A 12,477-nucleotide genomic window follows, 5' to 3' on the forward strand; every position below is an offset into this window, starting at 1 on the left:
AAACGCTATCATCTACCTAAAATATTTTTTTCTTAATTTTTGTAACAACCATTTCTTATTTTCTCATTCGTTTTATTTATGCTCTAGTAAATATAGATTCCATGAATGGGCAGTTCCACTCGCTTTGTTAGTTGTAGCGATCATATTCGCTGCTTTTTCTATGGCAAAAGTACAACGATAAAACGTCTTATGGACATTTTAAGCAATATTATTGGTTTTATCCATTACGCCAATTTCTTATTATAATGATGTAATTCATTACTTAGCTAGTTTAACTCAGCAGCTTAATCTCTAATATACAATTGTACTTCAACTCAATACAGAAAAAAAGATTTTGCATAACTTAAATCCTACTTCAGGATGAAATTTGAGTTTAAGTTTGGTGAGGAGCTGATTCTATTTAAATAATCTAACTCTAACTAGTAGCTTATTGATCAACATTCACGTTTTTTGTAAGATAAGCGACCAAGATTAGAAATGTGTCGAGGTAACAAAAACTCATATTTGTTATTCCAAGGAAAATAAAATTCATGTGAGCCTTTAATAAAATAACGTTTGCGACAATTTTGAGTGCGAATTCAGGTTTATTTCACTATGCATGAGCTGATCTACAATAGTTATACATGGGCCGTGTTTTTGCTGGCAAAACTTAAATATTGCGCTAAAAAACTTACTGAAAATGTTTTGGAACTGAACAACTTTGATAAAAAAACTTTGACACGAAACCATCCTGAGGTTATCGTACTCGTCTAGTATAAAAGCACATTAATCTGTCATTTTCGCAAGGTTAGCACCTAATTACTAGCTTGATCCGTTTTTTGTTGAAGAACGGCCAGCTGTTCCCAGTAGCAACATATTCACATTCGTTTATGCTGCAAATCTAAACCTCTAAGGTTGTTTAAGAAAACTTTCGTAAAATTTGAAGATCGAAAGATCGAGATAAACAAGAAAACAGGAATTGTCAAGTCCGCGGGACAACTTTTTGGTTCACGAAAGAAATAGAGGATTATTTTTTTTGAGCAAACGTCAAAAAATATTTCGCACACTTCCCCATTTTCTACAATATGGTTTATTGTGTGTGATTGTTCTTTAAATTTCTCAAATCCAACAACCATGAGATCATTTTTTCTCCTCAGTTTTCCCACAACATTTCCGCGCACGAAAATTTCCCATTAAATTTCTACCCCCATAGGAGGCATCAGTTCATGGCAGACAAAAATATAGCATGCTGGGAGTGATTCATCAATCAATAATTTCAAAATTAGTGATTAAAAGTTACTGGATAAATATACGAATTGAGGCCTATTCAGGTAACCAAACCAACCTCTGATCACACCATTAGAGAGCTCAATTGCGCTGGACCTACATGGTCTAAAAAGTCTACGAGCCCACTAAGCTGGGGGGGGGGGGTTGGGGGGGGGGGGGGGGGTTGGGGGTTTGGGGGGGGGGTGGTAAAACATAGGCTTAATTTATACTTTGTTGATTGCTCGCTCTGAGCCTAACATCTATCTGCCGCGTACTAATGACGACCATAATTGAAGAAGAAGTATGCTTTAAATTGTTTTGTCGCCACGCGCGATCGGAAGCCACAAATGAACAGCCACAATGAGTTACAGGTGAAATATTGCTGTCACTTTTGCTTCTCTCGGACATTTTTAGCCCAGACTGTGCAGCCCAGTGTTAGATTGAGAGTGAACAGTTAGAAACGGTGAGAGTTGATTGGATTGGGGGGAACCGTTGATTGGGGCGGTCTAAAGTGACCATTGCTCAAATTGCTTTAGACTCTAAGTGCTCTAAATGCTCTCTCTTTCCCTTTTCATTAAGCTCAATTCTTTTTTCCATATTTCTACATTTCCCATCAATCTGTTTCTTTTCTCATGTGTCTCTTGAGTGTGTCACCAAAATTAAAAGACAGACCTGAAAAACAACACAAGCCCTTTTTTTTATCTATTATCCAAGCCAAACCCCTCCCCCTCCCCGCCCAATGTTTTGTAGCCCCTAATATTAATTATATGTTGTTATTTACCACATAATAATGTAAAAAAATACACACGTGCGCCCTGGGGTCGGAAAATGTATATCCCCACATAATCAGAATTGATTCTATTTATGTTGTTGATAAGTTTTGCACAAATGAGTAGGATCCCGAACCCTATTATCATAGAAAGTCAGTACTGATTCATGATATTCCAAGAACAAAAGGCCATTTCAGTACTGTTTCATACTATTCTAAGTGTTTTTTTGGGATCTACTCTGTTTCGCCCCCCCCCAGTGTTTTTTATGACCCCCAGTTACAAATTATATGTTGTTATATAGCACGTTACTATGTAAGAACCCTGGACGAGAGAGAATGGTTATCTTGTAAGATCTTACAAGATTTTTTATAAAAGATGGTTATCTTATAAGTTCTGACAAAATTCTTACAAAAGATGGTTATCTTGTAAGATCTTACAAGATGAATGGTTATCTTGTAAGATTCTTGCAAGTTCGTTCCGGTTGAGCTGCATTCTCATTGGTTCTTTTATTCGCAATTTTCTTCATTCAATGCATTGAAGTTTTGAGAATTGGTTGCGTATTTTTGGCTGATATTTTTATTCATTAATTTGATTGAAAACTGCTTTTCAAGATAATTTTTACTGCATCAGCACAAAATTATTAACTTTTACTTTTGACTTATTGCCAAAAACTAAAAACGTGAAAGAAATTATTATTTTTTTCCCTGACTTTTTATGCTCTCATGAATAAAAAATTGCAGAACTCTTTATTTTTAAATCAATTTTTTCTCATTGCATTCAATTTGGAGTAGCAGAAAAACCCATATTCGCACTTTCCATTTAATGCTGCGTGTAAATTTATTGCTCAAATTAAGAATTTTTTGACTTGCAAATTTTACACTGTTTAGAACAAATTAGATGTTTTTTCGTCTTGTGCATCTTCTCCAAATTTTTTTATGCGCTGTGTATTTCAGTTCTGTGTGTTTCGATCCTTGCAAGACAACGGCTAATCTTGTAAGAATCATATAAGACGAATGTTTATCTTATAAGGATCTTGTAAGACGAATGCTTATCTTGTAAGAATCTTGTAAGACGAATGCCTATCTTGTAAGAATCTTGTAAGACGAATGTTTATCTTGTAAGAATCTGTCAGAAAATCTTGTAAGACGATGCATCCTCTTGTAAGATTCTGACAGAATCTTACAAGATCTTACAAGATAACCATCCCCAGTCCACTCGGGAATATAGCACGTGCGCCTGGGGGCATAAAAAAATTTATGCTCACTATAAGCTGGCGGGCCGAAACAGAAAAGATCCGTTTTTTGGATCTCTTCCGTTTGTGCCCCCCAGTACGTTATGTGCCCCCCCCAGTTACAGAACAGGTGCCCTTACATAGTAAATCATTACTTAAAAATATGGCACGTGCGTCTGGGGGGTGAAAATAATATGCCCACTAAGCTGGGGGGGGGGGGGCACAAACGGAAAAGATTCAGTTTTTTTTTGTTCTAAGTCTTCGCAGAATCAGTTCATACAACAATTTTTATTCATACACAGTCGGCTTTTTAACTTTCTCTGTTCATACAAAAATCATCATACAATTCTTGAAATTTTCAAAAAAATGAATTTTCGTAAGATGCACAAACACTTTAGTACGATTTATTGAGACCGAGAGAGAGAGAGAGAGGAAAAGTTGAAAAGTTGCAACTGTTGTCTGTTTGAAGAGCGCAATGTTGTTAAAAATTCAACAGCATGATGCAATCAAAAAATTTCAATTGCAGAGAACCAACTCCGCGGTTGTCATTTGATTACTTGTCTATTTGTTATTTTAAAAAATAATTATATTTTTTTTTCATTTTCGAAACGTTTTTTTTTTCAAATTGAATAGTATAATTATGAAAACATTTATATATAACCCGGCAGTTGCGTGTGGCTTTTGTCAACTTTTGCTCCGAATCGATGCTGGAGTTTTCTGGTTATGTTTTTTTTTACTGTTTTTTCTTTAATGAGAGTTCATTGATAAGATTTTTGTCCAATTCCTGCCTCTTGAAATTTTCCCAGTTGTCCCTAATCTTCCTTCCAGTAATAGGCGTTTTTTAGATTACAAATGAGGGCGTTTGTATTTGATAATGGGTCTGTTTAATGTGCCTTTGGGCACAGACTTTGTTTGGGGTTTCTAACTGGTACTTACTGCGCGGGATGATAGACCCTGATTAGAAACCTAAATATGCCCGCTTGTCTCACCCTAGGGACGCCCCCTGGGGTACCCTGATTTTGATCACGTGCTTACTGCAGGGACGTGGAAGGGGAGAACGGGGGAAAGATTACCCAGCCATTTACGGAGCAGAAAGTTTTTTTTATTTCCTGCAAACATTTTCGCAATTTTGATGAAATTTGTAAGCAACCTTGAGGGCATGCAAATTTGGACTACGATAAAATAGGGGGAATAAACATAAACAAATGATACTTAAGTTATGCTAAGTATGTAGACATCACATGTATTGTTTTGTTCTTTAAAACCACTAACCTCGACCCCCCCCCCCCACCCCCGGTGTGAGAGGGTTTCAATTTGTTAATACGTGACGGAGGTTACGACGGTTGCAAGCAATGAATTGTTCACACATTTCAACTGAATGGGCTGAGCGTCAAAAGGAGGAGAGACGTTTATTTAGGTTTAATTGAGCTTGTCTGTATGCTTTTGTTGGGATCGCCTCAATGATGTTAATTTTCGGGTTTCTGCAGTGGTCCAATTTGCGTAATGATGTCGCCTCGCCCGCCTCCTACCACCCCCACCCTCCCCTCCCCCAGACAGATGAGAAAGACACGCGGTGGTATCGCGGTTCACGCTTTATTACTATACTGTCACCACTACCTAAAGAATTGTTTCACGTTCTTTTTCTTAAACAATCTTTCAGCAATCAAAACACGATTTGATTTTAAAAAATGGAACAAAAACCATTACCATTTCCTTAGTACACCGCCTCGCTACCCTCAAACCCGCTTCCCTTTTCCTCACCCTAATTGTTTAAGGGTCATTTTTTTTAAATCGTTTTCAGGAGAAACTAAATTTATATTTTGAGCAAAAATTCTCAAATTCTCAAAACTTGTTACTTGTATGGAAAATGAGCTTAAAAACAGGAAACAGTTGATTAGCGTGGAAATGGGAATGAATACTTTAAATAGACCATAAGCTATAAATAATAACACTGTTTCGCAACAAAACAACAGCAGCAGTTAAAACGAAAAAATATATTTGAATTATTCTAAATTTATGTAATCTGTTCCGCTTTGACTAATCTGAATGAAATTCTCATTCATAATGCTCAAAAAGCGTGAAAATACTCATTGGAGTGGAAAAGTGACGTCAGCAGAAATACAGATGAAGAAGAAAGCTTTCATTATATTTACAATTCATTTAGGCTGTCTATGTTTGCAAACAATACTTGGGATAAATTTGAGATATTCGCACTGAAATGGTACTCAAAATTGGCGATAGATCATTTTTTGCAGTTCATAATCACAGGAAATGAAAGGAAAGAGGAATGGCAATTGGGGTGTAATTTATCCCAAAAATCACGTGATCAGATTCCCATTGTTGTTTGTTTTCTCTCTGCATGCCTCAACAATCAGTGCCTATATTTGGTTCAAAAGTTTGAACTTTGTTGAACAGCACATTATTTTCTCGACAAATATTTAAAATCCTTGTAATCCATATAAAGTAATTCGCGCAAGTCAACTTTCCCCGAATAGTTTACAGTTTAAATAAGATAAAATTTTCAAAATGTCAAAGTCAATTAAGAGTTGTTTATGGAAAAGATCTTCTGGTTATTTTTGTTTATTAAATTGCATGGAACAATGTTTTGCTTGGAATACGCAACTATTACAGGACATTAATCTCCTGTATATATGAGAAATGGCAAAATCATCAACTTGATTATAAATACTTTTAAGGCAAAAGTTTAATAAGAAATTTTGCTGGCGAAAATAACAAGAACAGATACGAAGACCATACATTACGCAATTGATAGAATTTATTTTGATTAATAATTAAAAAAATTAATTTGCATTTGAAACATGTCTATTCAAAACATTTCAAACAAAGAGTTTATCTTGTATTTTTTGGATATATGTTGTATATCTGTTAATAAAGAGGAGACCAATTTCACTTTTCATTCAATTGTGTGGTATCCGTTTGTAATGTATAAAAGAAGGAACGAAAAAATTGTCGCGCACCCTAGACGAAAAAAAAAACGAATATCTCGCAAGATCCTGCAAAAATCTTGCAAATTACGGAGAATTTTTTATAAGGAGATGCACACAGAAAGTGCAACAGGGTTTTTTAAAAAAAACATTACCTGCCATTTTTGCAAGTGTATGTTTATCTTGCGAGAGTCTTGCAAGATGGTCGGTGACTTCCCTCAAATTTTGGGCGGCTGTCTTGCAAAATCTTGCAGAAATTTAGGGTTATCTTGTAAAATCTTGAAAAATCTTGCAGAAATTTGTTCCAACACTTGGCAAACACTGCTATATAAATTTTTCACACATGTTCAAATTTATGAACGCTTTTATGGCCCTTGTATATACTCGTATTTAAATAAAATTTTACGCGATTACAAGGCGCGAAAATAATTATGGGCAAATACCAAGCATACCTAAAATACAGAAACTAAAACGGGCACCTATTGCTGAACAAAATTTTGAATAAACCTGTAACTGCTAAGCTGAAAATGAATCAACGAATGTTTCAAGTTCAATATATGCAGTGTCCTATACTTAGAAATACTAATGCAAATAAAAGAGATTTTATTCCAAAGATCTCGGAGTATTAGCTACCATTAAAGCCCGCGCTGACGACCCATAGTATTTCAGTACTGAACCTGTTTATTTCAATATTGTCTTCTAAAATCAGTACTGAAACAGCATATATACATCAAAAAGCTGGTCATTAAGACTTAAAAATATGTTGTGATTATGCCGGTGGTGTAATGAAATATGGTGTGGAAATGTCTGGCAAGCGATGTTAAATCAAAGCTGAAACTGGTTAAAAACGGATTGTTTTTCAAACTGACGATAGTTATACAATAAAGTTAACTGCATGATAATATTTATGGACAGATAAAAATCAGGTTAAAATCAGATGTACTATTTTACTCTAAAATTGACTGATCAGTGTATATTTTTACGTGAACAGAGAATGTACAGGTCTAAAATTGTCTTTATATAGTTTCTCGGTTTACACTGGTTAAGAACTGAAATACTCTGGGTTATACTCTTCCTTTACACTTTTGCGCAAAATATTTCCCAAATTGTAAAATATAATTATTTGGAGAATAATAAGAAATTTTTTTAATACTTTGATTAGAAGGTTCTTTTATAGAACTTTCTTTTTCTCTATTTACTTGAGTTGTTTTTTATAGTCACCTTTAAAAAAATCTTTACAAAACTGAAGCTTGACGTCGATTCATTAAAAACTTCTATCAGATTAAGCTACTCATTGATCGATAAAAAAATCTTTCAAGAAGAATCAACATCTCTTGTCTAACAGCCGTCTCTAATTGAGGATGTGTTTAGCTCTGAGCAATGTTTTTTTGAATACTTTATATTTTGTATTCCACTGCACTCTACATAGAGAAAAAAGTCTGGGAAAATATTTCTTTGTATGATATTTTGCTGTTGACTCTCATCACACAGAGGACCAAGATGTTATTTTTCCAAATTCAAAATTTAACTAGAATTTACCTAGATGATTAAGGGAAAGTTTAATTAAAATTTTGAATTGAATAATGTTATTAAATAACATACGAAATATATGCCAAAAATCTTTTGTTCTTGTTTACTCCGACAAATTATCAGGTAAAGAAATGATCGGTGAAGTTTTGTCATTTTTTAATCCAAATCACTGATTAGAGCTTCACAACTTACTCATTTTGGTTGCTTTCTTTTCACAAAAACTTTAAAAATCACAAATTACGAGTTTTTTTCGGTCTGTTTGGTAATGTGATAGGATAAACTCTTCATTTAAAAAGTAAACTCCACTGTACAAAACGAAAGAAAAATTCAAACGCTTTTATTTTTTGCTAAAGCTTAAATAATTTCTCATTTCTTCTCTCAAAACGGATAAAATGATGTTCTCACTTAGTTACTACCATTCCACACTAATTTGAGAAAATATCTTACTTAGAATGTGTATGTTTTTTATTTTGACAAAATTGTTCTAACACTAAATTGTTCTATTTCTCAACCCACAAGTAACTCAGCTAAACGCTTTTCTTTCGAGGAGTGAAATAAAATCTTTCTTATTCTGAGTTCAGATTTTTGTCAAATGAAGTAATATTTTGAATATTGATTGAGCCAGTTTCAAGTTTCAGCAATACTTCGCATAACCTAATCATTATTGCTGACAGAAGCTGTATTTCAAAAATATTTTTTATAAATATTTTTTGAACGGAATAGTTTACCAGCATTAACTAAACGTTCCTGCCAAAACAACTCTTGGACTTGCTTGTCACTTTATATCTTTCACCAGATCATTCTGGATTCATCCACCTGTATTGCTGTGTTTTCTTGTCACAAAGTTAAACTTCGGAACCTCGGAGAGACAACTGATTTTCAAAAATTTGTTCCTATGTCTTATGCTGTCTATCGTGCAATGTTTGTTTTCTAACCCTTTAAGATGGCGTGGTTAAAACGAGCAATTTTTGGCACACATATGTGTTTCTTGTCATAGGTACAGTACTCAATGTAAAGGTGAAATTAAACTTGAACTATCTAATTATAAACAAAAATTATGCGGGAAAAGGTATGAGGGATAAACGGTTTTGAACGCATAACTTTGCTTATAAAAGCATTTTTGCTCGGCACGTGAAAATAACCCACTCGACAAAAATTGGCTAAGCTCTAAGCTCTAAGCTGACCCATAAAAATTTAACCAAGAGCTTAACCGTGTAATTATAGTCAAAATTGCCCCACCCCAGACTAGACTTACAAAGTCTTTTGATAAGTCGAGGTCTTAACCTGGGAATTGTTTTAGGTTGGGCTGGTAGTAGCCCCAATCGCGGGTGTAGTCCACATTCTACAGGGACGGTGGGTGTTTGGCTACTGGATGTGTCATGTCTGGCACGCATTCGATGTCTTAGCCAGCACTGCCAGCATCCTCAACCTAACAGCCATCAGTCTAGATAGATACATCGCAATTCGAAAGTCACTCGATTATTCCACGATTGTAACTCACGCGTCGTGCATCGCAGCTATAACTCTCGTATGGCTTTTATCTACCGTTATATCTTTTCCTGCTATTGTAGTTTGGCATTTTTCTCTGACGTCATCGGAGGATAGTGACGTCAGTTATGACGCCCGAGTTTGCGAATTTACGAATAATAGAGTGTACCGGATAACTTCATCTCTCATATCTTTCTATCTTCCCCTGTGTCTCATGACTTTTGCCTACATTAGTGTGTACATGAAGGCCCAGCAGCAGTTGAGGGTTCTGGCATCTGGGAATCTTCTGATAAAGAGCAACTCCGGCGGTGCTTCGAAGAGCGATGGGAGAGGTAAAATTTGATTTTGAAAAATTTTCAGCTGTTAAATTTTGTTCCAGATTTTTTTCTTATATCCTACGGGCGTAAAAAACTGTTTTTCATGAGTCGAGATATTTTAGCAAGATATCTTAGCAAATTTCTTGACATGCGCCTTGGTAAAGATCTTTTCAGCATTTAATGAAGATATTCCAATTATTTTTAACTTTTAAATTCCAGATCTTGGTATGGTATTTTCTTAAGTTTTGCAAGTTTAATTCTGCAAAGAGTTATCAACATCTCGCTTGACATAGCAGGGTGTATCAGCGCTCTTACATTACATAAGAAACGAAATTATCCCCCCCCCCCCCCCCCACGAAAATATCGCGCCCCATTATCGTATAATTACAACGATCGCGCGTTGCTATGGGTTAAGTTACCACTAAGCTGGGGAGAGGGGCTATAATATGGGACGAGACCCACTTTGATACTCAAAATGATACGCCAAATAAAATTTGAGTATCGAGAGGCAATTAAAATATCTGCTTTTCTTAAATCTTGGCTTTGTGTAAACTTTTTCACGCTAAGACCACACAAAAATGAATGCATTCTACATGTTAATATCTGTTTTGATTTTATTTTGTAGGCAATAGCGGCAAAAGTGGCAACAAGACCTCAGCAACAGTTGAAAGTTCCAGTGAAAATGTGACAGCGTTGAGGGTCCACAGAGGAGGGGGAGGGGCTAATGCCAAATGGAACACTTTTGACACAAACGGCAACCTTAGTGCGTTCACGGGTGCCTCCAGGCATTCTTATAAATCCACAAACAACCCTCGCGGAACACCCACAGCTAGCTCTATGAGATCACCAACCAGAGCCCATCAAGGTATAACTAGGAGCCCATCAGCCCATTGTCGACCATCAAGTGGGGTTATGACATACAGCAAAGGGGGCTGCAGCTACGTCGGGGTTCCGATGGTCACCACAACAGATGTCGGAGGCAAGACCTCCTGTCGTTTAGGAGCCTTCTTGCGTGAACGAAAGGCAACTAAAACGTTAGGAATCGTGTTTGGAGTCTTTATTCTTTGTTGGTTGCCATTTTTCACATTCAACGTGGTTCAAGCTTTTACAAACAGATCATTTCAGTACGAAATTCAGCTCTTTGATTTCTTCACGTTGCTAGGATACGCCAACTCATGTTTGAATCCATTTATATACGCAGCGACAAACGTCCGGTTCAGATTGGCCTTTATGAGAATAATTGGATGTAAAAGACACAGAGGCGACAGAGATTTCGCTGGTCACACTACCTTAGGGGGAACTAACCATCATTGACAGTATCTATGAAACTAACTTAAAATTGGATCTATTCTCTAGCCCCCGCCCCCCCCCCTCATACAAACATGCAATTTCTAAAAGGCGCTATATACAGAACACAGAGTGCAATTTCTGTTTTTTTTTGTGGGGGAGGGGGGGGGGGGTTGGGGTAAAGGAGGGGAATGGGGGGAGGAGGGGCAGCAGAACAGATCCCGACTAGCTCTGACACTTTTCCTTCAACAGTTATTTTCCCCAAAGCAGTTATTGATTTCAGAAGTCTCAATTTTTGTGCAACTACTTTAAACTTGAACAAAAATTAGCAAAAATGGTTTAAAACCTTTCATAGTTACTTTACCCGATAAGATACAACTTCTGCTTATCTTTTTCGAGATGCTACAATGAATGTTGCTGATGGGTTTAACGTCAAAAAAGGAGGAAAATATTAAATGGTGCTTTGCTGTGACAAATTGTACTTAGTTATATTTTACGATTTCAATAGCTTTTTAATTCATTCCAGCTAATTGCTAATTAACAGTTTCATTGTAACAATGCTTTTATTTCTGCTTTTCTCTCATTATCTTCTAAATCTCATTAGCGGTACTTTTGAATTACAGAGTTCAGAATTGGTACGAAGTTAGCCATGGCATATTATTGGAACACGACAATAGTTAGACAATTGACAGTAGTGAGATAAAAAAAATGCAAAATATATCAAAAAATGAAAAACTGAAATTAAAACTAAAGAATGAAAGATTAGCCGCCAACAGCAGTCATGCCCGAGTAATTGATGATTTTAGAATGCTTCAAGAATTTTGCGAGAATTGCACACTTACTCCATTTTTGTAGGATTCACAACTTTTAAAATATTGTGCAGCAAACCAAAATCGTGCGAGAAACAAGTTTTTAGCTTCCAAAGCTGTCAAATAAAAATTGTGTTTTGATGATTAGAGATGAATTAGTGTTTTCAATTCATTGTTCGCAGCTGATGTCAACTTCAAAACGAGTCTTCAAGTTTTTGTTCCGACCCCACTTGTGGGGGGGGACTATAAACTCAAATGGGTTTTTTTTGTTCAGTCAATTTTGGCCGATCGATATATTCATCGCAGAGAAATGTGAGTGGTATCAATAAAAAGCTGGTCCAGCGTAGAATTCAAAATTAAAAAAAGACTTTTTTGATTTTCGTTTTTTTTTTCGAGGAGTTATCGAGGATTGAAGTTTTGTATGAACACGCGATTTTTGTTCACTTTTAGTGTAATTTTTCTCCAAATTAAAATATTTTCTATAAAAATAGTATTTCAAAGTTAAATTTGACTCCAAAAAATGGACCAATTTTTTGTTCCTAATAAACTAAAGGCGATAAAAAAGAGACCAGTTCTGGTCTCATTCGGAAGTTCACTATCAAAAAAATTCGAATTCTATTTCAGAGCTCTTTTTTTATGAAACCTTTCTCTTTTTTGCTTTTTTAAAGTCACCTAGAGACAATTCACTTTTTTGTATCAAAGTTCTATTAATGAAAAACCTCCTTTACAGTCAAATTAAGCCCAATGAACAAAAACATCGTTTTCAATGAATTGCTCATGTTTTTTTTGGCTTCGATTCTGAGCTTTCGTAATTTTAAATGAAATTTTGAAATTCTTTTTGAGGTTTTACTATTT

The 12,477-nt window shown here is 35.6% G+C and overlaps 1 protein-coding gene across 1 annotated transcript in view; it reads left to right on the forward strand.

The window, feature by feature from the left end:
- LOC142341339 (dopamine receptor 4-like) overlaps positions 1-10,881 on the forward strand; it is a 37,512-nt gene extending 26,631 nt beyond the window's left edge. Inside the window, exons 3-4 of the mRNA XM_075392266.1 lie at positions 9,022-9,541; positions 10,152-10,881. Of these exons, the coding sequence (XP_075248381.1) occupies positions 9,022-9,541; positions 10,152-10,840 (1,209 nt within the window). The 3' untranslated portion in view covers positions 10,841-10,881. The remainder of the gene's footprint in view (positions 1-9,021; positions 9,542-10,151) is intronic.
- Positions 10,882-12,477: the final 1,596 nt, after the last annotated feature.

This window comes from Convolutriloba macropyga, chromosome 6, assembly GCF_964194025.1.
Source record: "Convolutriloba macropyga chromosome 6, txConMacr16.3, whole genome shotgun sequence".
NCBI classification, from domain to species: Eukaryota; Metazoa; Xenacoelomorpha; order Acoela; family Convolutidae; genus Convolutriloba; species Convolutriloba macropyga.